Source organism: Vanessa atalanta, chromosome 7, assembly GCF_905147765.1.
Source record: "Vanessa atalanta chromosome 7, ilVanAtal1.2, whole genome shotgun sequence".
Classification (NCBI taxonomy): domain Eukaryota; kingdom Metazoa; phylum Arthropoda; class Insecta; order Lepidoptera; family Nymphalidae; genus Vanessa; species Vanessa atalanta.
This window is the reverse complement of record NC_061877.1, coordinates 3,627,055-3,652,815: the sequence shown is the minus strand read 5'-3', so window position 1 is coordinate 3,652,815 and position 25,761 is coordinate 3,627,055. Positions and strand designations below refer to the sequence as shown.

The window sequence follows — 25,761 nt, the reverse complement described above, 5'->3', positions numbered from 1 at the left end:
GCAAATATGTATACATAATTATTAATTACAGGATCTTTCCTGGAATTTGATGCGAATAGACTCGTAGCTAGTAATCGATAAATCAAATACTAACTCCAGTCCTTGATCCAGTTCAGCCTAGGCTTAGGTCTGTTTGTGCCGCGGCTACACAATGGGGTCGCAATATCGTCCGACGCCGAATAACTCGCCATTTGCATACAAACAGCACCCGCTGAGCTCCGGCTATAACTCCTCGCGTTTAATATTATCTCTGGTTAGAAAGAGTTAATTAAAAAAATGTATCAATCAAAAAATTTACTGACTTTTTTCCTTTTGTTATAAAAGTTTAAAGGTTATTAATAATATTAGATCTAGCATTGACTATATTATTAAATGGTCTTATTAATAAAGAGCCTAACTTATGTAACGAGCTACAGAGTAACAAGTTATCAGGTAATGTTTAAAATCAAATAAATTTATAGGCTGTTATTTATTTTGATATTTAACACGCCACAATATATTTAAAAAAAATACCTTAAGTACATCAAATACTAAGTGTAATTCAAATACAGTACAGTGACTACATGTATTTAATATGATTCTTGGCGCTTTGTGCAGGCCCCTGTGGGTAGGTACAACCCACTCATCAGATATTTTAGCGTCAAACAGCATAATATTGATGTTCCGATTTAAAGATAGAGTGAGCCAGTGTAACTACAGTCACAAAGGATATATTCTTTTTTAAATTCAATATTGGTAGCCTAAATATGATGACGTAAGGGATGTTTAACATTATTTAGAGTGTCGATGTTGAATGTATATGGATGCTGTTAGCCAGTTAGTCTTCCTATATTGCAATAAACGTGTATTAAATACGACCAAACTTGCATATAATAAAGCGGATATTTCGACTTTTTTTGTTACGTATTATCTGCGAGGCTCAGGTAAAGTATGACAATCGCAAAGCTGACAGATCTGGCTTAATTAAAATGCCTAATGAAAGTGCACCCTCCTCCCACTCCACGTCACCCTTCGGAGAGCCTCTGCTATGTTTGAGCTACTTAACTACGTAGGTTTTCAAGGATTTCCGATTTTGATTAACTAAACCGGACGGATATAATGGTTAATGATCTTTTCACATTCATTAATAAATATCAGATTTAGTAAAAAATAAAATTGATTAAATGAATATTCATTGTAATCAACCGAAATATATTTAACACAACTAAAATATTTTGTCATCAGTAAAGTTTAACGATACAACAGTTTCTTGTAATATATTTTAACTTGTTACCTTTTTTTAATACTTTAAAAATAATGCAACATTATTTTTTAAAAACTAAAGAGTATATATAGTATTTCGATCTTCCAGTTTTTTTCACTTCCAGTGTAATCGTATGCAATCATTTTATTTTAAAGAAATATTTATAAATTTCTGAACCTAAACAATGTTTCATACGTCATAAATTTATATCAAAGTACATACATCGAAAGAACCTTTCACGAGTGTTGACGTTGTACATACAAATATATATTGACAAACGCATAAAACCAACTAAGAAATACAGAAGTCAACCAGACAATGACAATTTTTTTACCAGACAATTATAAATAACTTTTAGAAGGCAACCCTGGCAAAAAAAAAAAATGTATTGTATGTAACATCATATTGTTTCTACTAGTGGCGGGGATTTGTTTCATTTTGAAAATTTGTATAATTTAGTGAACTTGTGTATCCGTTGTGTATAATAGACTATCTTGTATTCATATAATGTCAGACGACTTTACATTGTAGGTAAAAAAAAATAAAAAATCTTGTTACCATTTATTCCGGTCAACATTTGTACAGTATTATATAGAATCCTCTCTATTAAATAGCTATCTACAAATACCGAGTCCTTGAAAAAGTACTTTAAATTTTTAATTAAAAGTATTAACACTCATAAAGTGTACGCTCTGTGTTCATGCAAATAAATTTAAACAGCAACAGAATTAGAGTCGCTTAATCTCCGAAAAATTTATGGTTCTTTGTTGGTTAACGGCGCGTTTTAGTGCTATTTTAGAATGTTTAGCGAAATAATAGTATCCATTATATTATTAAAATTTTTCGTTATCTACGACGATTAGGGTAAGTTTTTTTTATACTGTCTATGAGAGATGATAAGGTATATGTTTGAAATAAGAGTAAAAATGTCATCATGTTATTTAGTTTAGTGGTCGCACACGGCTTCATTTGCGTTTTAGAGGTTGGTAGTCAGGTTTTAGGTATAACAAAGTAGCCTATGTCCTTTCTTCGAGTACAAGCTTCTTTCATACCAAATGTTATCAAATTCGATTCTTTGGCCGTGAGAGAGTTACAGATGGTACACGATGTATTGCTACACCGTTGCACTGGTCGTAAGAATATATTCCAAATATGTATCCAGTTTTCTACTCGCACTGGAGCAGCGGCCTTTATACTCTTTTTAACGGAGAAGGTTTATACCTTATTTAATGAAATAAGGTATAAACGTTCTCCGTTAAAAAGAGTATAAAGGCAATCTTAGTCCAAAAAGATATACCCAATTTACCTTTGAGCAAAGACAGTATTAATATAAGTAATTGAAACCGAACATATCAACATTTCGCTACGTATTTCGTTTTATATATAATATTTAAGATTTAATCGTAACTACTTTTTTTTCCTTTTTCTAACCAGCTTAACGATAACAGTTCGAACTCTGTTGAAACGTTGGAAAAAAGTATATTAATAAAAAGATACATACTTGTCAAACCCAAAAATCATTTATGTACATACAAAAAAGTTTACATATTACTATAAATATATTTACAAATATTATTTCTAAGATTCGCAAGGCAAGGCTTAAAAAATAGCAAATTAATGAGACTAATATTATAGTGTTGTTTTGTTTATTTATGTTTTAATATTTTTTGTATAATATTTTTTTTTATTCGTCAGCAGGAGAGCGGGCATGCGGTGCCGGTACTGGTAGTGGTCGCGCTTTCGGGGGTGAAGGTATGCGACCCCGAAGACCAGGTAAGTCACATCTACTTAATTTGTTATCCATTTGTTAATTAAATTACTCATTATGGGATGAATCTTTTGCCAAAAAAATCTAATCACTTTTATTTGCAAACCTTGAGAAGCAAACCAAGCGTGTGTTAACCTTTACAGTAGCGGAGCAGTTAATTATTTTATTGTAACAAGAGAAATATTATAATAATTTATACATTCATAGAGTGTGCGCATGTCGCACGCGCTCCGGCGGATATCGTATGCGACGTGTGAGTCGGCGCGCGCCCTCTTCGCCTTCGTGGCTCGCGAGCCGCGCTCCGAACCAACGCATCAGTACTGCCACGCGTTCGAGACCGATACGCCTGACCAGGTGCGTAATGATATAGTTTAAGTAAGGTAACAGCCGTGTCATACCGCTGGGCAGAGAGCTTACTCTACAACGGTGTTCCATTCTGGATGAACTCGTGACAAAATTTTCTCTTGACGTTTTCTTTATCCGCCGAGCATGAGATGAATTATAAATGCAAAAGATCACATGAAAACACTGTGGTGCTTGCCCGGATACTCAGGGGAAATCATATAAAGATACGAGTGTCCTGGGGGGGAGCTGGGTTGCATGGGCTTGTATGTTGAAAGAAATAGTTAATTTATAAATATATATAATGTAAACAAGATAAATGTTATCACGATAAATTAATTTTAAATAAGGATTATTTATATTTAGAGACAATTCTGAAAACTAAGTTTGAATCTATGCGTAAATTTGTTCACTATTGATTTAATTGGTGGCTTTCTATAGTAGTTATAGTAAGTATATATATAAGTAGAGCCAAAATTGCTCTAGACCACAAGCGCTCTGAGAAGGAAGCTTAAGCTATAGCCGTTAATATAAATACTATGAAAGAAGCACTCTAAATCTTGAGCATAAGAACTCGTTTTAAGTTTATTGAGGACTGCATTGATAAGATGAAAACGTAAAGTAATTAGAGTGTTTTTACATTATTTATTTTAGTTTTTTTTATTGTCTAGGTAGGCGGACGGGCAAATGGGCCACTTGTTGGTGAGTGGTCACCACTGCCCTTAGATTACCGCTGTAAGAAATATTAAACATTCTCTATATCGCCAATGCGTCATAAAACTTGGGAGCTAAGATCACTCTGGTTCACTTACCCTCAAATGGGAACACAACCCTACTTAGCGGTAGGATATCCGATGAGTGGATGGTACATATCCAGGCAGACATGTATAAAGCCCTACCACCGAGTAAGATATAAGTATAAATTATATGGTTTGAAATGATATTAATTTGTAATAATATTTTTTGTTTTATTTTCTTCTGATTTACGCCACATATGTCTGCGTTTCTCAAATTCATAATTGAATAATTTAATTATTTTATATTATATTAAAAACTAGTCAGTTGCGAGTCAAGACTGGATTAATAAGGGTTCCGTATTATTTCGATTTTAATAGGTATTCCTACAAGCCACACATTTCAAAGTGTTTACGGTTTTAATACAAATCAGATTATTCTTTTTATCAGAGATAAATTTCAACACACTCATTGCGTCTAGATATTTACTCCTTCTTCCTCTTGTATTGCATGCATACGGCATTACGAGGCAGTCCCGCCTGCCGCCGTCCTCAGAGCCGTCTTAGACGTCGTAAATGTCGTAAACACACATCAAGAAAAAGGATGTAAAAAGTCATAAAAATATGACTTTTTATATGTATCATATATTTTATATCATAAGATTATAATTCGTTAATTTTATTGAATATAATTTAAAATATACAGATAGCCGTTTTTGCGGTATTAATATATCAAATTTAACCGCAAAAACGTCCTTGTTACAGATCTATCATTTGTATTTAAATAGAAGCAATTTTTAAATAAGAAAATCTTCTAAAAGTGACATTAATCAAAATGATATAAACGGCAGATAAATACAGTAAGCGAGTAGTCGCTGCTAGCTCGTGACTGGCTTCCTGATTTATTGAAAGCATCTGAGAAATAAAGCATGACTTACATTGCGCTAAATATTTGTAAATGAGAATTTCCTCTGACATAGAGTTTACATTAATCTGTATAAAATATGTCATTTTTGGAAGTATAAATAGAACATAAATCTTTTAAGACTTCATATTAATAACTTTACAAGACATAGGACTTAAGTCACGTTATAAAGTTCGAACCAAAAAGTTATAACTTCCAAATTTTATCGTAACTTGTTTTGAGGTAGACATTCGCACATTTTACGCATGATAGTGTATATAAAGCTTAAAATACATTACAATGTATATAAATATGTAATAACAAAGTAAGTTCATCTTACAAATATTTTAAATAGTACAAGTCTTAACAGACAAATGTCTGAGTGTCCTGTCAGACTCCTGTAAACTTCCTTCTTGGACCAAACCCCATCCGTTACTACTCCACTTGGGATTATTGCGACCAAACTTCTACGTGACTAGTACTCAGAACTAAGGTAACGGTTGTATTGAAGTAGGCGATGGTTTAATACTGATATTGCATAGCAAATAGCATATTGAGAAAATTATACATTTAAAATATTCCTTGTCAGTTTCTGGGCCTATGTTTAATTGAGGGTTTATTTATAATTTAATCAGTGCTAGAATAAATGAATCTTAATCAAAGTTTCCGTGTTTGAACACAGTCTAGTATCATAAAATTATATATATAGTTAATATTTGTATATTGTCGTTTAATTAAGGTTTGACACTATACACAGTGAAAACAATGAATGCGTGCCATTAACATTAACTTAAACTGGGAAGTCATAAATATAGAATATACTGCTAACCTACAAAACAGCATCGTTGACACGTCAAACAAACTAATTATCCTGGTTTATATACTTGACGCATTTTTATACCTTTATTTATTTTTTAAATTATTTTTACCGATTTAAAATGATCATTAAAACGCAATTACAGCGTATAATATAGCAAAATAAATAGTATCCTATCGCTATCTAGATCAACATGAAGCCTTACTAGACGCTAGTTCGCCGGGCGGCACATCAAATAGGATTGCAAACATAGGCCGAATCTTACTTCAGCAATATTCGTACGGCAAGCGTTTAACTTCACCGACCCATTTTGATTTGTTTACATTTATCGAATCCACTTTGACGAGTCTTTCTAAAGGGGTGAAGTCTATTTGCAACTTGATGTAGATGTGGTTTTCGAACTTTTATGTCGCTTTGGAATAAAGAATAAATATTTTTATAAGTAGTAAAATGTGGAAGCCGGCTGTCATGGTATGGGTATGTTATGCGGAGAAATGAGGACCATGTTGTGAGGAAGGTCTTGAGCATGGACGTGGATGAATATCGAGAAAAGGGTAGACCAAAGAAACGATGGACGGATTGTGTGAAAGACGATATGACTAGAAAGAATGTTATTTGTCAGATGATGTCAGACAGAGAAGTATGGAAGAAGAAGACACGCTGCGCCGACCCCAAATAAAAATTGGAATAAAGGCAGGAGGAAAGAAGTAGTAAAGAAACAATTTAAAAATATATACAAGTAAATATTAGGTTTAAAACTACTGGGTTTAGGTTTCCTCTCTTGTTGAGGAAAATACTTGGAGTTTAATAAACCAAGCTGTTCCGTGCGTTATATACAATAATTATTAACGGCTACAAAGAACTTAACTATCTCTTAGTATATATTAACTTTGTATTTCAGCATGTAAACTGACGCAAAATATATTGATAAATTCATATAGCCAGGTACAGAATGAAAGGGAACTACAGCGTCATTTCCCCTTATTCGTCTTAATTTAAAACCGGAACCTAATCATTATAGCTCGTACAATGAACGTTACTTTATTTCATATACAGTATAGAATTACGGCGGAGAGTGGATTAAATAAAACGGATACGAGTCCTTATTATGGTTGTTTAAATAATTTATTAATACTAGCGTATAACGTGTGCTTGAAATTAGCAATTTATAATGTACAAAAGCGAATTAGCGTCCGTAAAATTTATCGCGAATGATAAATTTGAATTTGATTGTATTTTATTTTAATGAGCCGAGATGGCACAGGGGTTAGAACAAGTACATCTACATCTACAGGCACCACTGAATTTTCATGTGCTTAATTTGTGTTTAAAATTCATCTCGTGCTCGGCGGTGAAGGAAAACATCGTGAGGAAACCTGCATGTGTCTGATTTCAACGAAATTCTGCTACATGTTTATTCCACCAACCCGCATTGGAGCAGCGTTGTGGAATATGCTCTCCTCAAATATGTATGTATTTTATTAACATTTAATTTGTTTATCATAAAAGTATTACTTTATAGTTTTTTTGCCGGTTATTCTAGGTAGAATCTATATTCCGGGGGTACATTTAAATTAAATGGAGTTTTCAGAAAATTACGGTTCAAAAGTTTTTTCAAGTGTTTGTAGGAGTGAATAAAGTATATTTTTCTATTATGTATTCAAGTCTAAGTAGTTTACGTGATTTTGTTTTTGTATGGCTGTTGCTGTGGCTATCTCGACCGAAAAATATTTTAGTGGCCCAAGTTGGAATTTGAATACGGGATCTCGGAAACGGCAGCATACTAGATCAACGAATCAAATGACACCATAAAATGATTACATATTATATTCGTAGAAACCTATATTTAAAATATGACGGGCGTACAAAACCAGTTTTCAGATATCGTAAATGGATTTGTCACGAATTGGTGCTTTTGTACAGTCATTCCACTTGGTATCTATCGTAAGGCGATTACACGCACGCGATGATGGCGCTACGATTGATTTATTTATAACGTACGATTTTCTCAGCTTACGACTTCGTTCCTTAAATACAAAATAAACCTTTGCACTCAAAGGACTTTTGTATTTTATGCATCATTTCAATAAAAATAATATTTTTGTCTTTGAATCGATAGAGTATTCGTCATACAAGATTAACAAAACAAGTCAATCTGTACTATATTTTTACGTTGTTAATTAGCTGAGACACAACGAAAGGTTTACCGCATTTATCGGTAAAATTTATATTATTATTGTAATATAAAATTTATACAAAAGTATAAATTAAAATATATATGTATGGATCTATGGAGATCATACATATTGGAGTGGATGGAATGACAGTTGCTTTACTACGAAAGTGAAGCTTTCTTAGTAAAGCAGCTGTCACTGAACTCTACTAAGTCGACCAATTTTAATGAAATTTTGATGATTAACTGGGCTTCTTAATGGGCTATTTGGTATCCGGTAGGTGGCGCTGTAAAGGGGTTACAGGAAAATGTTTCACAGCAGTAAGTATCTCTATCGCTTTCTCCGTTACTTAAGCCAGCTGTGAGATATTTACAAGGCGTTACTGTCACTAATCAATGTATGTACATCTCTCTCAATTTTAAAAGTTCTAAATCCCAACTGCAACCTTTCACAAAACATGATATATGTATACTTATATTATAAATTCGAAAGTAATTCTGTTTTTGTATGTTATTCTTATTGTCTAACCCGAATTTGATGAAATTTCGTATGAAGCAAGCTTGAACTCCAAAAAGTACATAGGCTATATTTTTTATGCCTAACATCTCAGACCAACCCCCAAAGACACTAGTTACAAATTTGTAAGCAATAAATTTATACCATTAATTTGATACCGAACTCAATACATTCTTTTAAATTTTTGGGTTGGTTATGTTTACCTTGTATCCGATGTTGATATTTAAATGACATCACAAAGGTAATTTCACATGGAACAAGGTATATCGTTTGTTATAATATATTCTCTAGCTTAGGGTTTTCATAAGAACGAATGAATACCATAACTATCGTGTATAGAACGTTAAAATCATAAACCCTTTCTTTGCTTTTCCTAAAGTTATACATTCGTTTATTTTTTTGTTACACAAACTGTATATATTTTTATCAGAATATTAATTTATTCTGTTGAGAAGATTATCATATTAAATTATAACGTCGACATCGTATCGGTACGAGAATCGGATTAAATAACTGCATGCCGTGTATGACCATTAGTTTCATTCGTCACGACGTTTAATAATTGTTTCAGCTTAGTGTCAGATATAACAACGCGTGCCCGTGAAATGATTTATATTTATTAATTTCAAAATAGCTACGTCTAATTTTGTATTAAATAAATGTACTCATTGCCCCTGGTAAGTACTTAATTTTATTTTACGATTAGGTACATATTATTATTTGGAAACGAAACTTTAAATTGTTTTATACCGATCATTATCTCTTATTCAATCTAGATTATTGTAGACGTTATAATGATATGGTTAAAATGTAAGTCAGACTCGTAGATGGTAGGCGATGGCGCGCATTCTAGCACGTGACCTTGCGGCGAGGGCGGCCGCCACATTCCAAAGCTCGAGCTTGGCATAACTAAGATCACCGGCCGTCAACCAAGCTCCTTTTAAACTCGCTTCGCGAACCATAACTCTTGTCATCCCATTCAGCCGTCGCGTAATCAAATGACGAATGACAAAACACGCTTGATGAATTACCCGCAATCAGAAACCAAGCTAAATTCGAACCGAGTTTGGAATTAAAATTGTATTGAATGTAAATTAGAGTCCTACGCCGAGGACTCATTAAATTCGAGCGCGGGTCATCAACCGATCGCCCGGCTCGCAGAAAAGTTCGTCGCCTCGTGAGTACAGGCAAAAATAAAAAGCGATTTACGACACAGGTGCGCGGGCGCTCGCGTTTCTCATTGTGCTTGCGCCACTTACCATGAAGGCTTTAGAAACGAGTTCTCAACTTCTCAGCGACGCATTACCACTCAGTTGCAGCTTAGCATTCGAGCGGGACGGACGTGTTTCGCGTTTGGAAATATTTATTCGTTGGAATACGAGTGTCATTCGTTTGTGTTACAAAGTGATTGATGGTGTTGTGTGCTTGGTGTTACTCTTATGCTGTGAAGTGTGATTGACCCGCGCGCCGTATCGTGGGAGCTTGCCCCTGGTATGCATATCTCTTTTGTAAACGTTGAGCGATTCCAATAGAAACTTCTCGTTTATTATCATACTAATAAGCTTTTATTGTTCTGAGCCACTTAAATACGAACTCTTTATGACATCCGCGAAAGTTATTAAACAATTAAACCGTCTTTATAGACTTTTAATTTAACTGCGAAATACTTCAAATTCAAATACTTACATACTTTAAGTAAAGTTTTATATTGAAATACAACTAGTTTTTAACGGATTTAATCGCGTATATTAATTATTTTAACATCCCGACGTTTCGAGCACTTTGCAGTGTTCGTGGTCACATATATTTTATTTAATATTATTGCAAACTTATTAATTGTAAAACAATTCAAACTTTATTATTCAATCGGTCTAAAACAAGAAGGTAAGGTAGACAAAAAAAATCGTAAAATCAGTTTTAGTGCCCTTTTTGTCAACTTTTTTAAAATAATGGACAAGCAAGGGTTTGTTTTTTATTTTACTCTTAGGGTTATCGGACAGGTAAATATTAAATTATTCATCAAATAAATGCATATAACATTTTATAGAGATGTTAAATGTAAAAGGTATTCATATTCAAACATGTCTATATTAAAGTTCTTACTGAAAATACATTAATTAATTTCATCATCATCATTACGTTAAAATACATTAATTCATTTTATTTTCTAAACGATGTACAATCTACTAATAGACGTTTAGTACTCAGCGATTATATATACATATATATTACGGGACAAGCTATATCGTTTGTCAAAATATAATCCAGATTAGTTTTTACAGATGAACGAATAAATACAACAACTAACGTATATAGAACGATAAAATCATAATCCCTTTCTTTGCTTTTTTACGAATATATATATACATATATATTCGTATATATTTCTGGTTGCGTTAATGCCTTCACTTCTCTAAAAGGAAAGATTTAGAGCTTCTTCCGTCACGCCACTTTACTGCAGAGTAATTATAGTTATACCTGTACATATCCATCCCGGATTTACATGGTTAATTCAAATCAAATCAAAATATTCTTTACTCAGTCGTGTTACGGTTTTGAATTAAACGTAATGTCTTCAAATAATTTAATAAATTAAAAATGTTTCATATGTTATACAATAAGTTACACAATCATTATTATCAAGCCACGTGTTATATCCTAACTGTAAAAGTACGTATTTTGTATGCTTGGATTCAATTATCTCGCATTATCTCAAACGGCAAACCTTTATATGGCAAAGTTTATATGACATTTATTGTACAGTAAATATATTTTCAATAATGTTTAACACTGTATTGCAAATAAATATGAATGATGAAAATAACCTTAATAAAAGAAAAATATTTAAGAAAAACGAACTTTATAAGAAGTATACCAATAAGCGGACAGAATAAGGAATTTTGTTTTATTCAATTTCAAGGTACATATTACAAGTAGATCAAACTCTCTTTATGTACACGTGTATAGTTTTAAGCTTAGAAGAAAAAAAAATTATAAAAAAAAAAAAAATTATATTTATGATAAACTTATCAACCCAACAAATTTAGTAAGAAATATGGATAAAGGTCAAAGAAGGAACATGAATAAGTGATCTTGATAGAATAAATTGTATCAGAGATATATAACATAGAGTACAAATATTTACATATTTATGAAAACAATGTATTGCAAATGAATAAAAATTATATTAAAATTAAAATAACTAACCGTGAGTATAACTTCATTTACAGTTACACATTCTTTAATATTGTAAATGTAATGTATGTGTATGTATCTATACAACCATTACTATGCAACTGTTTTCTGGGAAAACGCAATAATTCCCAAGGAATAATCAACTGTACTGTACTAAAATCTCCATATTAAACATTTGCAAACGATGTTACGGACAGCAAGTCGACTCTAATAATAAACAAAATGAAATAAAACTCTTCAACGTGGTGACGATGTAATTGTCTTTATACTTTTACTTTTTGTATTTTTTTATTAATATATAACTGGCAAATAGGCCAACTGGTGGTAGGTAGTCACCATCTTACCTGATATGTGTACACCGGTTTTCATGGGTACGCCACTCCGAGGGCCCGGGATGTAGAAAAAGTTCATCAGTTTTCTATGTCGTCTTGAGTTTGGGTGTTTGTGGTACCGTCGTTACATCTGATTATTCATAACACAAGTGCTTTAGCTACTTACATTGGGATCAGAGTAATGTATGTGTTGTTGTTAATAAAAGGCGGGACAAAGCCCACAAGAAATCCGAAAGAATTTTTTTACATTAATTTATACTATGCAGTTTTGCTAGCCCTAGCAACAGTAGCGGGTGGTCCGAACTATACCTGATCTTTTAATTATCGCTTTTGTGTCGTCGTTAACAATACAATATAATACTTAGTTTTTGCCACATTCACTTTTTATACAATGCTATTGTTTCTCTTTATATGGTTTCATTTTGTCTGTTGTTAAATAGTAAAGCCCAAACACATGCTTTTATTTTTTTTAGTCTGTAATGTTTTAATAGTTGGTTTTGTTGAGTACATTGTAATAATACACAACTTACCTTACGTAGGAACTTATTTTAAAAAAATTTTTTGATTTTTTTTTTCATAAAGTAGAATGATTAATTTAAATTGAAATAGGTCTGTGATAAAAAGTCGAATGAGAGAGCATTTTTAAAACTGCTGAGAAGACATTCTTTGAGTTTATTATAAGCCTCTTTGTAGTTATTTTTTTAGTGAATTTAAAGGAGATTTTGTAATTTTTAGTCTGTGTAGGATCTATATTGGGTATGCAATTTAATTTCAATTGTTTTTTGACATCGATATGTTTTATGATCCTTAACAATAAAATAATAGTACCTTTTTTATATAATTCTAAGATAAAAAATACAAATAAAAAAATTGACAATTATTGCATTGCAATTGCAAAAGGGTTTATGTCCAAATACACTTAAATAATTAAGCTGAGGTTAAACTTTCTTTATTCAACCTAAAAAAAAAAAATGTTATTAGATTCTATTATTCTAAAATTGTAAGACAAATTTGGATGATTTTATCTACAGATTTGTTGAAACAAATCCCTGACTATTATTATCATATTTTTTAATGTTGAAAAAGAGTAACTACTGATTTTCTTGCCGGTTCTTCTCGGTTGGTAATCTGGATTTCGAACCGGTGGTAGCTTCACTTAATATAGTTTGTTAAATGACGATTCAAAGGTGCTTGTAAAAGCCTACTTGAATAAAGTAATTTTGATTTTGACTCCTCGTCTTGTCTTATATATTTTTCTTACAAAGATTACATACATTTACTTTTTATTAAATTCGTTATTACTCAATAACGTAACAATACGTGTAATTTTAAAGTAGTAAATTAAGCATTAGCAGCCCGTAGATGTCCCACTGCTGGGATAAAGGCCTCCTCTCCCTTTGAGGAGAAGGTTTGGAGCATATTCCATCACGCTGCTCCAATGCGGGTTGGCGGAATACACATGTGGCAGAATTTCGTTGAAATTAGACACATGCAGGTTTCCTCACGATGTTTTCCTTCACCGCCGAGCACGAGATGAATTATAAACACAAATTAAGCACATGAAATTTCAGTGGTGCCTGCCTGGGTTTGAACCCGAAATCATCGGTTAAGATGCACGCGTTCTAGCCACTGGGCCATCTCGGCTCAGTAAATTAAATCTAGATAATATGTCTTAGTATTTAATACACGTTTATATGTGTTATTTTTTCCGACATCATTGTTTTACGTTTAACAATAAATTATTAATTGGTTTGAAATTGTTTATATGTATGTGTCTTACCAATACACGGTCCTTTGACTAGCACTGTTTATTCCCAAGCTTTTATGCAATGCTTGCACCCTGATAGTTATGTCTCGCTCACTCAATATGCCGCAGCTATAGTTCCGTCTCTATCACTCGTCAGCTAATCACGACTATTGTTCGATATTACCGCCTGCCGAGACAATAGAAATTGTTGCTTATAGGTTTGTGAGAGAATGTTTTCTGATAGATTTTTTGTTTGCTTTGGATAATGTGGCTGCTATTCTAGACAGTAAAAGTTCTTTGTTTAGGGTTCCGTAATCGCAGAGTTAAAGCCTTTGGTTGTCATGATGGTTTCCATATGTCTGTATGTATCGGTACGGATTACACCATGCTTTATGATTAGGTCCAGCTAAAATGTGCATCAATATATTTTTTTATTTTATCTCCGCGATCCTAGAAATATCATAGTAACTTAGATCACAAACACAACAACTAAACTACAAGAAAACAAGTTAAAAATCGAAACATCATAACAATTGAGCCAGCATTAGTTAATTATATTTTAAAAATGTATTTATAATTTTATGAAAAATCGTGTTAGAGTTTATATTCAACCTAAAAATTGTAACTGAGTGGTAGGGCTTTGTGTCAGCCCAACAACAGTACTCTGTATTGTAACTGTGTGTTCTGGTTTGAAGGATGAGTGAGCCAGTGACACGGGCACAAGGGACAAAACATCTTAGTTTCAAAGGTTGATTGCGCATTGGCGATGTAAGGAATGGTCAATATTTCATACAATTGTAATATTTCATATTATTCTAAGGTTGAAACTTACTATTGAAAAAAAGGTCTATTAAATTTCTGAAAAAACGATTATATGGAAAAATTCTTCAAAAGAAATAAAAAAAAAAGTTATTAGATTTACCGATTATTCTATAACTGTAAGATAAGTTTTGGCTGATACTGAGATGAATCCCTGATTCCATACGTTGTTCCATATATTTTTCGTACTTAGATGTTGTAGTAGTCTTACATACATAAATTTTGTCACGAAAACAAAAGAAAATCTTGCACTCTATATCTCTACCCATACTACCTTAAATGTATGCATAACAAAATTAGCTTACATTAATTCGCAGCACGTTCTGACTAGTTCTATGAAACTATATCCCCATAATCCAAACAATGGCTTCTATTTGATGTCTATAATAATCAGATATGTTATATATCTTATCTAGGAGTTTTGATCGTCTTGAGAGCAAATTGGCCACATAGTTATCAACACTCCCCATTTGACAACGTAAAAAATTAACCATTCCTTAAATCGATTATGTGCCACCAACCGTAATTACATTGACTCACTCATGCTTCAAACTGAAACACGACGCTACTTCTACAAAGTATTGCTGGTTTTTTTAGAGCATATGATGAGTAAGTGGTTCCTATCCAGGAGGCCTTCCACAGAGTCCTACAACCAAGTAATATGAATATTATAGCACGGCAACATACATAAAAAAAATTAAAGTATAACAAGTAAATATAAATGTAATGATAGTTTTTATGTTTATATTTATTAACTCAATTCAAAAAATTTTAATAGCGATTTGTACAAATATATACAATTATGTTTAATCGTATAGGATTTAGATCGGAGGGACGTTAGGTTTTATTTTCTTATAATTTTAGTAAGCACTCTATCATATCACGAACTCTCAGATATAATCTCATTTGCTTTTAAATTCAGGATTCGTCTACGGTAAATTATCACATTATAATATAATATACAATAGATTATATCATGAGGAAAGTTATAGAGAAATTAACGTGGTCTTCTTACAACTACAATGTAGATTAACATTTAAAAATCCCTTCTTTTTAATGTTTATGAAGTTATCAGCAGTTGAAAAGTTTTATTTTGGTATATTCACTTGTATTTTCTACAAAATATTTCGAATATTATTGAACGGATACCGCAGATACGTAGTTTTATTGCTGGTATAGACAAAGGCGACATCATAAAATCCTTTAACAAAACTGTAAGTGCAGTTCAATTATATTCTTTTCAAATAAAACCGAGAATCAAAACTATATCTATTATGAAAATTGATTTTTTTTTTATAATAAAATGTATTCACTTCGAAATTTCCCTAGCAACCGAACTTCCAACTACTTCTGTTTGTCCGTCTTATAGCTATTCTCCATAATCCCTCAGTCAGAGATCTAAGCCGCTATTCAGCCACTGTTTGCTCATCTCCGCAAAGTCTAGACGTGAGACGTGTCTTATATATTTCTCCTCTACACTAAAAAGAGTATTTTATTACTTATAAGCCTAAGCATCATTACATAGTACAAAATAAAGTCGCTTACCGATGTCTGTCCCTATGTATCTAGATCTGCTTAGATCTTTAAAATTACAAAACGGATTTTGTGGCGATTTTTTTAAATAGATAGATTGATTCAAGAAGAAGGTTTATGTGTATAATATATATAACATAGTAGAGAAACACTGATAATTTTAGAGGTTTCCAAAGTGATGTCGTAAATAAACAAATTTTTGCGCTTACATTGCAAGTGAGAGATATATCAAAATAATGTACTACAGTATCGTATACCTTAAAAAGGTCTTCGATAAAGTCGGCGATGGTATATGTCTATCTTTTAGAGATAACCCACAATAACCAATGTTATCCTTTACTTTTTACGAGAAATAATGGCTTATTTTTTAATACAACATTAATCCTTATCCAATGAAGTGCCTTAAATACATTATGCATTTAATATAGATCAATATGGCCCTTTACGGCGTGTAATTTAAATGAATATTTTCGAAGATATTACAGATTTAAAAAGCAGGGACAAAGCGGATTCTATTGTGTAAAGACTGAAAAACTATGAATGTTGTAAGACATTTTGTAGTATATTTAGTGGCAGCATTGCACCCGTGCGAAGCTGGGGCGGGTCACTAGTGATATATAAAAATGCATTATAAAAGAAATCTTATCTTCCTACTTCCTACTTTTAATCGGTCATGTTATTTTGATTCATAAGAAAACCTTCGAGGTTTGCTTATGAATAGTTATTAGGCACTTCAATATATCGTCTTAGATGTACGATTTATGCTTGATAGGGTTTCATAAATTTGTAGTATCATGAAAAAAGGCTCAATGGAAACCTTTATGGGATCTTGTTGGAGCTATGATATATAAGATCACATTGTATTTTTTCTGAATTAGTTTAAAAAACAGATCAAATTTGGTCCTCATATGAAGTTACGAACGTATGTGAAGGGTCTCGTTATGAAACATTTAGAGTGAAGATATGGAATATTAACACAAAATAAGTGAAAGATCAAGATTGAGGAATCAAACTGTGTTATATCTTGGTTTAGTATTCTTGTAAATCCAATCCTATTTTAAATTTCGAAGATTGACTTAAACAACTTCAAACACTTGTTTTGGTTCGTATAAATAAAAAAGAATCTGTTTCAGGGTAGTTTTGTGTTATGTAAATATTCGAACTTAGTTGTATCCACGTCAGTTGGCTCCCGTTTGTTATTTTTATTTTATAGCTCTCTGCGTCCTTCCCAGCAGACCTTTCCGTGTTTTATTTCTTTTGCCTTTCCTTTATTACTTTTGAGGAAATTTGTCAAAGTTATTAAATTATCCAATCTCAGTAGGCTCTCTTAAAAGTTTTCAGATTTTAATTATAATATTAGTATTATACTAAGTGGTATTTGTACTTTAACTTTCTATATTTTTTACATATACACTTCTATGAGCCGAGATGGCCCAGTGGCTAGAACGCGTGCATCTTAACCGATGATTTCGGGTTCAAACCCAGACAGGCACCACTGAAATTTCATGTGCTTAATTTGTGTTTATAATTCATCTCGTGCTTGGCGGTGAAGGAAAACATCGTGAGGAAACCTGCATGTGTCTAATTTCAACGAAATTCTGCCACATGTGTATTCCGCCAACCCGCATTGGAGCAGCGTGGTGGAATATGCTCCAAACCTTCTCCTCAAAGGGAGAGTTTATCCCAGCAGTAGGACATTTACGGGCTGCTAATGCTAAAAAAAAATACACTTCTATGTATATAAACATATTGTATGTATACTTTAAGAGTATGCCAAATTACAAGAAATATTCTGTCCTTATTAGATATAATATCTATTGATTGTTAAAATGATTGTAAAATAAAAAAAGCTGTTAATATAATCGTTACAAAATATTGCCGACACTATACACTTTTTATTGTCAAATATTTATTTGATGGGAGGGTTTTGTACAAGTTCGTTTACCCGTTTTATAGGTATCAAGCATCAATATTCAGTATTGATGTGTTCTGGTTTGAAGCGTGAGTGAGCCAGTGTAACTTGGCACAAGGGATTAGCATTTTAGTTTCGAAGGTTGCTGGTGTTTTGGCGATGTAAGAAATTGTTGATTTTTTTCGAGGCCAATATCTATGGACATTGAAATTGGTAGCAGTAGGTACTTTTTAATATATTTTGTTTCTTGAACATATTATTTTACAGACTGAATATTCTTAATGAATTTAATGTAGAACTAATGTATAACATAAACTGATCCTTAATCGTAATGTTTTGTACTTTTATTTTACAAGTCATTTAAAATACACATACAATATAAACCTTTTAAATCTTGTATTATCATAACATTTATTCTTAATGCGTACTAAAGAAAGATAAAAAGCAATTAAAACGAAAATATGTAGAGAACGGATCATAAAATACTTCCGATAATGCATTCAGAGATAAAAGTAAAACGTAAATGATATATTGCATCTCTTTGCTCAGTATCTTTGATTTAATTCGTGCAACGTGTATCTTAACGGAATATGTTTGTATTCGATACTAAGCGTAAGTGGAACGGGTTACGAACCGTCAGATGTAGAAGTTACAGGAACGATGATAAACTTTTTTAAGAATTTTTGTTCTAAAACTTAACACATGTTTTACGTTAAATTAGCGAAATAAAAAGGATTATTAGTAAATCCTCAGTAAAAATCATTATAATAATTATTATTAATAATAAAAAATGGTGAGTCTATATTATACTATAACTAATATTTTCTTATTATTATACTGATATTATAAGGAACAAAATAATAGTAACAGCGTGTTAGTGTTCCAAATTATCCAATTAAAGTAAAGTTGGACCTTATTCGTCTAAGAAACTCTAAACTGGTGGCTCAACTTCATCTGTCAAACATGCTAGTTATATAAAAATATTTTCCGCCGCCGAGCTTAAAACGAACAATTGGTAATTTGAATTTAGAGTAACAATATTAATGACGGCATATAACTCATTATAATTAATATTATATAATGGTGTGGACTGAGTATTTTCTGATTTCCAGGTATGTCATATATAAATTTAACTCAATTTACATAAAATTTGTTATCAAAATAGCAGAAAAGAGTAGCCACTGATATTCTTGCCGATTCTTTTCTTAATATAATATAGTTTTCAGTTGTAGCTTTACATTTATTTCAATATAATGTAACATGACGGTTTACAAGTGAATCTTTACTGTTCCGTATTTTAGTAGAGTCCAATAGGGTTGTCACGTAATTAATGACTTGTGAGAAAAAATAATACTTACAATGAATTAAAAGTCAATTTATTAATTAACAAAAACTTAACGAATTTCACAAGATATTAAAGTCTATTATAGATTACTAATATATCAAATTATTCTTTATTCAAAAATAGTTAATTAAACGTAATAATCGGACTTACTCGGTTTTATTAAGTTATTGTGCTGTAAAGGGTGCAATTAATTCGATTCTTGCGCCTGTCGATTTAATAACTATATAAAAGGAAAAAGAATTTTCACGCTGGACTTGGCTCTATTAAAGGCAAGTGTAGCAAATGGGCATAATGACTTAATCGGTATCGAACCTCTGCTTCGTTAATTGCTCACTACCGACAAAACCTCGTCAACTATAATACTTGTCACAGCATTTGCAGACTTATATAAAAGTTAATAGATGCTATTTTGTATTGTGTTTTAAGCCACAATGTACATTTAAGTTTTATTCAAAATAAACCGTATGTTTTTAATCTTAAAGTAGAAAATCGATATTTGAAATAATGTTATTAGGAAAATGGATTTGACACACCGATGATAAGGGCTATAGTACACAGTTTAGTGAACTCGTTTGATTTAAAGTATGCTTGTAATAATTCTATCTTACAAATACAATTGTGACGCCCACTATTCGACGTTTCGTCTTTCATGTACGTGGGAGTTTTGTCAGAGAAGATTCATATTGATACTTAAAATTTATGAAGGCTACATTAATATATAAATATTAAGTTAGCAGAGTTATAAAGTTTTTGTATAGTGAAATTATAAATAATAAAACTGTAACAATGATAGATCATATATATTATCTGTACGTTAGATTTGGTGTCATTGCATGTAACGTTCAAATGTTACATTTCAATTTCCATTATACGTAAAATCGAACCGCATAGAAGTTTAAAGTAAGAATTGAAAATTACACTATTGTGCTAATAATATACGGTTTATTTTTAACAAATATTTCTTTGCGTTACTTATTGGAACTAGACGTAATATGATCTAGGAACTACGTCTGTTCAATATGTAGAGATGATTATCCTGTATATCTTATTTCAAGAAAAACATTAAAAGGGAACATCAAATAAATATCTTTATATATTTAAATAAACTGCATCAGAAATATTTTAAAGATACACAACTTTGAAAAGATGATGATTAAACTATTTGTATAGTTGTTGAACAGATGTTAGTGTATCTAATCTTATTGTTAGTTCATGTACTTTTTTTAAAATCGTTGTATCTTAAATAAAATACTATATTACCTGATGATAAGTAATCTTTATCTCCCCATAGACATTGATTCTGTTGAAGTTAATCATCTTACTTAATACTAGGGCACTAACAATTATGGTAACTAACTCCATTTGAATACACTGGTCCTCTCCTTCCAACCGGATATAGCATAACCACGTGTAAGTTGTATTGATATATATAACCGTCAGATTAAAAAAATGTGTTCAAGAAATAGTGGAAGATATCAATAAAGGAAGCACGCGTCGCAACGGGATCAAAGATAAAAATACATTTTATTGCCTTGTAAATATCCGTTTAGACGAACATTTGATACGTCCCGAAATATGCGGGATAGGAGTGCAATGACTGTCTATTTACAGATAATTGAAGATTTATAATATTCTAAATTTGAAAATCCGAGATAAAATATGGCTGATAAAATATTTATTTCAAGGGACAAGTAAAGCTATGTTAGTTCGATGTTCAGGATTTCAGAAATATCAGATGACGTGAAAGACTAATAAGAATCTTCAAAAGACTAAAATGTTATCCAATAATTTAAAAGTCTTCTATTCCCTTATATTCTAACCAACATTTTACGTTAAAATATATAATAATTTTAAATACACAACAGATGGATTATAATTATATTTATATTTATAAGTTTCAACGTTTGAATTTAATAATTTATGACATATACCATTCCGTTACTTTTTTATAACACGATAAATACGTTGGCTGTCTTTTTGTAAAGAAACTAGGACAAGAATAAGAGTCTGTTTTTAAAAGTTTTCGTAATATGTTAAAACGAATACCGGCGTTTGTGTTCGCGTGGGAGTGGACAGGAAGCGGTTTATGGCTGACCACCGGCAATGCGCGGTTCAGAACAAAATCTACCCTAAGATTGCCTATTTTTAGAAAACATACCGGAAAAGCGAGTGTAAACAATTTAAAGCTGCGTTGAATCATTCTCAATTTACATAATGTGTAAAAATTTAGGTTGTATTCCAGCTCAATTCGCTCAATAAAGGTTATCTATTTGATGTCTATTTTCTGTTAATATTATTTATGTATAGGACTTTAGGACTATATATATAGGACTTTGGAGAAATGGAATGATTTAAAATGAAATGATATTAGATAGACTTGTAGTTTTATATTTCTAGGGATTCAGTTAGGTTGTTATTTTAGTTCAAATTTTATTATACGAATAGCCAAAGAGAGGAAATAGCTTACGGTCACGTTTACCAGCCCACTGATAATTTAAATGGGTGGAAAGTATCACCGAGCGTTGAGAAAGGAAAATATCGTGAGAAAAGCTGCAAGTGTCGAATGAAATTCTACCACATATCCACTTACATACACTACCACATAGCCACTTACTCGCATTTGAGCAGAATGGTGGACTAAACTCCTAATCTTCTTTTCAAGCAAAGAGTCTTGCTTAGCAGATACATTTACATTAACAATCTTTTCGGTTAACTTTTTACTTAAAATACTCTTACCTATTAATGCCTAAGAATAAATTTCTAAATATTTCCTATAAATAAATAACAGTAAGGGTCAATAAATATTTCTACTGATGGTCAATCTTTACAAGTCAAGATCTTTACATCTTGAAAGAACTACAATGTACTTTTTTAAACACTTTAAAGAATGACCAAAAAAATACCTACCTACCGTAATCGTTTTGACGTCTATAGGCGTTTGATATCCCAGAAAATAATAGGTAATTATATTTATGGTAAGCTTGTTGGAATGTAATTTGAATATGATATTATAATTTCGTATAACACCTATTCAGCATTCTTAGAAAATAAGCTGTTTGTGATAGCGGGTTTCCTTGTTAGGCTCAAAAGCAATCGTATTAAATAACAACATTCCGCGGCTCTCGTTCCCGCAAACAATGCGAAATACGAATCTATTATCTTAGGCAACTGTCGTATCACGAAGCGAAAAGACGTATGTACATATGATAAGATATAACTTTTATTTACTATGGATCTGTCTTACCAGATTTTTATTTTTTAAACTATTCCGAGAAATATGTCCTAAGTTTGAGTTTTTCCTTAGAAGAATTGTGTGGAAATTACTTAATAGATCTGAATTGTAGTCATCGCAGTGCCATTTGAATAATCGTCTTCAACCTCGAAATCTAAGTCCATAATAATCATAGTATACTTTGTGAATATTTTAAATAATTTATTTCAATAAATTTTAATTTTTTTATGTTTTTATCTTTCAAAATCGAACTGCTTGAGAATCTATTGAATAATTTAAGTATTATTTAGAATACTATAGTTCTCTGTACGACGTGAGCCGCATCTGGTATCAATTCTTACGCACATAGCCATCACACACGATTGAATTACTATGTTTGCGGCTCACCCCCACTCCCTTTCCCGGGAAATGTAAATGAAACGATCGCAATCCTGTTACCGGGACAATGTCTGGCCTTATAGACTATTGCCTTTGTGGCGAATAGAACAATTTTATGCGTATTCGTTGTTTCCGTTCCATTGGTTTTTTTTATTTTAAGTGTTCGAAATTTAAAAACACGGCTCAATGAATTTGAACTTCATCGTCGAATTTCGTTTTGGCTTGATTTGCGTATTTTGTTTTGAAACTATCTAAAAATAAAAAGAAAAATATTAAATGCACGTAACTTTGTTATTAGATGTAGATGTTTTATCGTCGAAAATTTACTTTGTATAAAATGAATAAACAACTCCTCGGATTAATCGAGGTTATTATAATACAACATTTATGAAATATTTTACTTAAAGTCCTTCATTAACATAATATAGCCGTTATAAAAATATGTCAACATAAATTGTGTTTTAAAAGCTGTTACGTTAAATCTTGCAATTTTAAACTAGACACAGATTCCAAATAGTTAAATATTACTTATATTATAAATGCGAAAGTTTGTATGGACGTTTGTAACTCAATCACGCTAAAGCTGCTGAACAGATTTGAATGTAATTTTGCCCAGAGATAGACTATAGTCTGGAATATTACATATGTTACTTTTTATACTAAACACCTGCACACTGCCCACTCAACCACTAACTAAACTAGTATAATTATAATAAATTGTTCGTAACATGTTCACTTGTCATAAACATACGTGCTATAGTCTAGTACTGGTTTCCAGCTACTCCACCGCCGAACAATGAATTAGTGTCATTAAGGACACATGGCTGGCAGTTAATTGATAATCTAGGATATTGTTATTACCTTATACATATACAAATGTCTATGAATTATATCTGTATATATTCATCATGAATTAAATAAATATCTTCTTTAAACAACGTTCATTCGACCGCTTATAATTGGTACAAATATAATTTTAATTTTAAATTAATGTTACCACCCTTTGAAATTCTACCGAGAAGTACTAAGAAACTCAGTAATTACTAAATTCTGCCAATTAAATTAAGTAGGTTTGTTCATTGGATGTAGAAATCATTACATATGCTAATTCAATGTAATTACTTTTTTTATATATCCTTCTTGTAAATTAACGAATAGTAACTCCACGCTTTCTTATCATTTATATAATTATAATTACATAATGCCCTATTAGGGCCCTATAGAGCCGAGATAGCCCAGTGGTTAGAACGCGTGCAACTTAACCGATGATTACGGGTTCAAACCCAGGCAAGCACCTCTGAATTTTCAAGTGCTTAGTTTGCGTTCAATAATTCATCTCGTGATCGGCTGTGAAGGAAAACATAGTGAGGAAACCTGCTTTCATCATCATTTCATGCGGTCGTGTATCCGACCAACCCGCTCCAAACCTTCTCCTCAAGAGGCCTTAGCCCAGCAGTGGGAAATTTACAGGCTGTTAATGTTATGTAATGCCCTGTATATAAATATTAAACATGAAATTTTAATTTATTAATTGGCAAAGCTGAATGTCTGCGAAAATTTATAATAGAGACAAATACCTTGCTTTACAAAGACGGAAATGTCTACTAGTATCTATCACACTTATAAAGATGTCTAGTACATACTTGTTTTTGCCGCGTGTGATCGTAATTTTAGGTATAAAAAGTAGCCTAGGGGTTCAAAGTTGCTTTACACAAATTTCATCAATGTTGGTTCACTTGTTTAGCCGTGACTAGTGTGTAACAGATGTGTTTAGTGTAACCGTGTTTAGTGTAACAGATATACAGAGTTACTTTAACTTTTATAATATTACTATAAATTAATTAATTACAAGTTTTGTTAATGTATGTATGTCAACGTATGTATGTATGTTGCCTCTTCGCGCTTAAACCGCTGAACCTATTTAGAGAAAAAATGGTGCGGGGATGGTTTGAGTCGAGAGGAAGGACAAAGGCTACGTTTTTTAATTGTAGGGGGTAGAATAGGGGTAACATTTTGCGTGTCCAGTTTTATTAATTTCACAGAGTTATATCCACTGGTTCAGCTCCTTTATCATAATTAGATATATTTTTAAAAAGATTTTCCCAATGTATATATAACGAATCGAGCTATAAAATCCTGTGCATGTGAAACAACACGCCGCGCCGGTTTCAATACACTATAGATATCTTTATTGCAATCTACGTGAAATACGATTCCTCATGTCGATATTCAATGAGTAAATCTTTAATTCAAATTGTTTTTACGACGTATCAATAAACTTACTCTGGTAGTTTAAAGTAGGATACATAAAAACGTTTGTCAATGAATAAAACATTACGTTTTTTCTTATTACCATTTACGATCTGTTAAGGTCCGGCTATTTCATTAAGCTTTATTTTATAGCTGGGGGACGATAGTCAGGACGAGTAAATGGGAAACGGTATTAGATAATTGGTTACCTTTGTTTATCAGGCTTAGTCATCAGTTAGAGAATAAATTTAGACTTATACGTAGACATTATAAAATTGTTTTTTTATAGTCGGGGGAAAGGAATAAACTCTTAAGTACCAAAATGGTGCTATTGGAAAATGAGGTGTATAGATTTTACTTTTAATCTAATTTCCCAAAAATACCATTTTGGCGCTTAAGTCTTTCTACAAGTTCACTGATGGTATACATTTTTGTTGAAATTTGTTTTGTTTCCATATTTGTTTATTGATGACAGTTAAACAACAAACCTGAGATAATTTTTAACACCATTTGTAAGTAA

The 25,761-nt window shown here is 31.8% G+C and overlaps 1 protein-coding gene across 1 annotated transcript in view; it reads left to right on the top strand.

The window, feature by feature from the left end:
* Positions 1–25,761, top strand: part of LOC125065308 — a 278,882-nt gene that overhangs the window by 230,260 nt on the left and 22,861 nt on the right. Inside the window, exons 4-5 of the mRNA XM_047672842.1 lie at positions 2,939–3,016; positions 3,219–3,365. Of these exons, the coding sequence (XP_047528798.1) occupies positions 2,939–3,016; positions 3,219–3,365 (225 nt within the window). The remainder of the gene's footprint in view (positions 1–2,938; positions 3,017–3,218; positions 3,366–25,761) is intronic.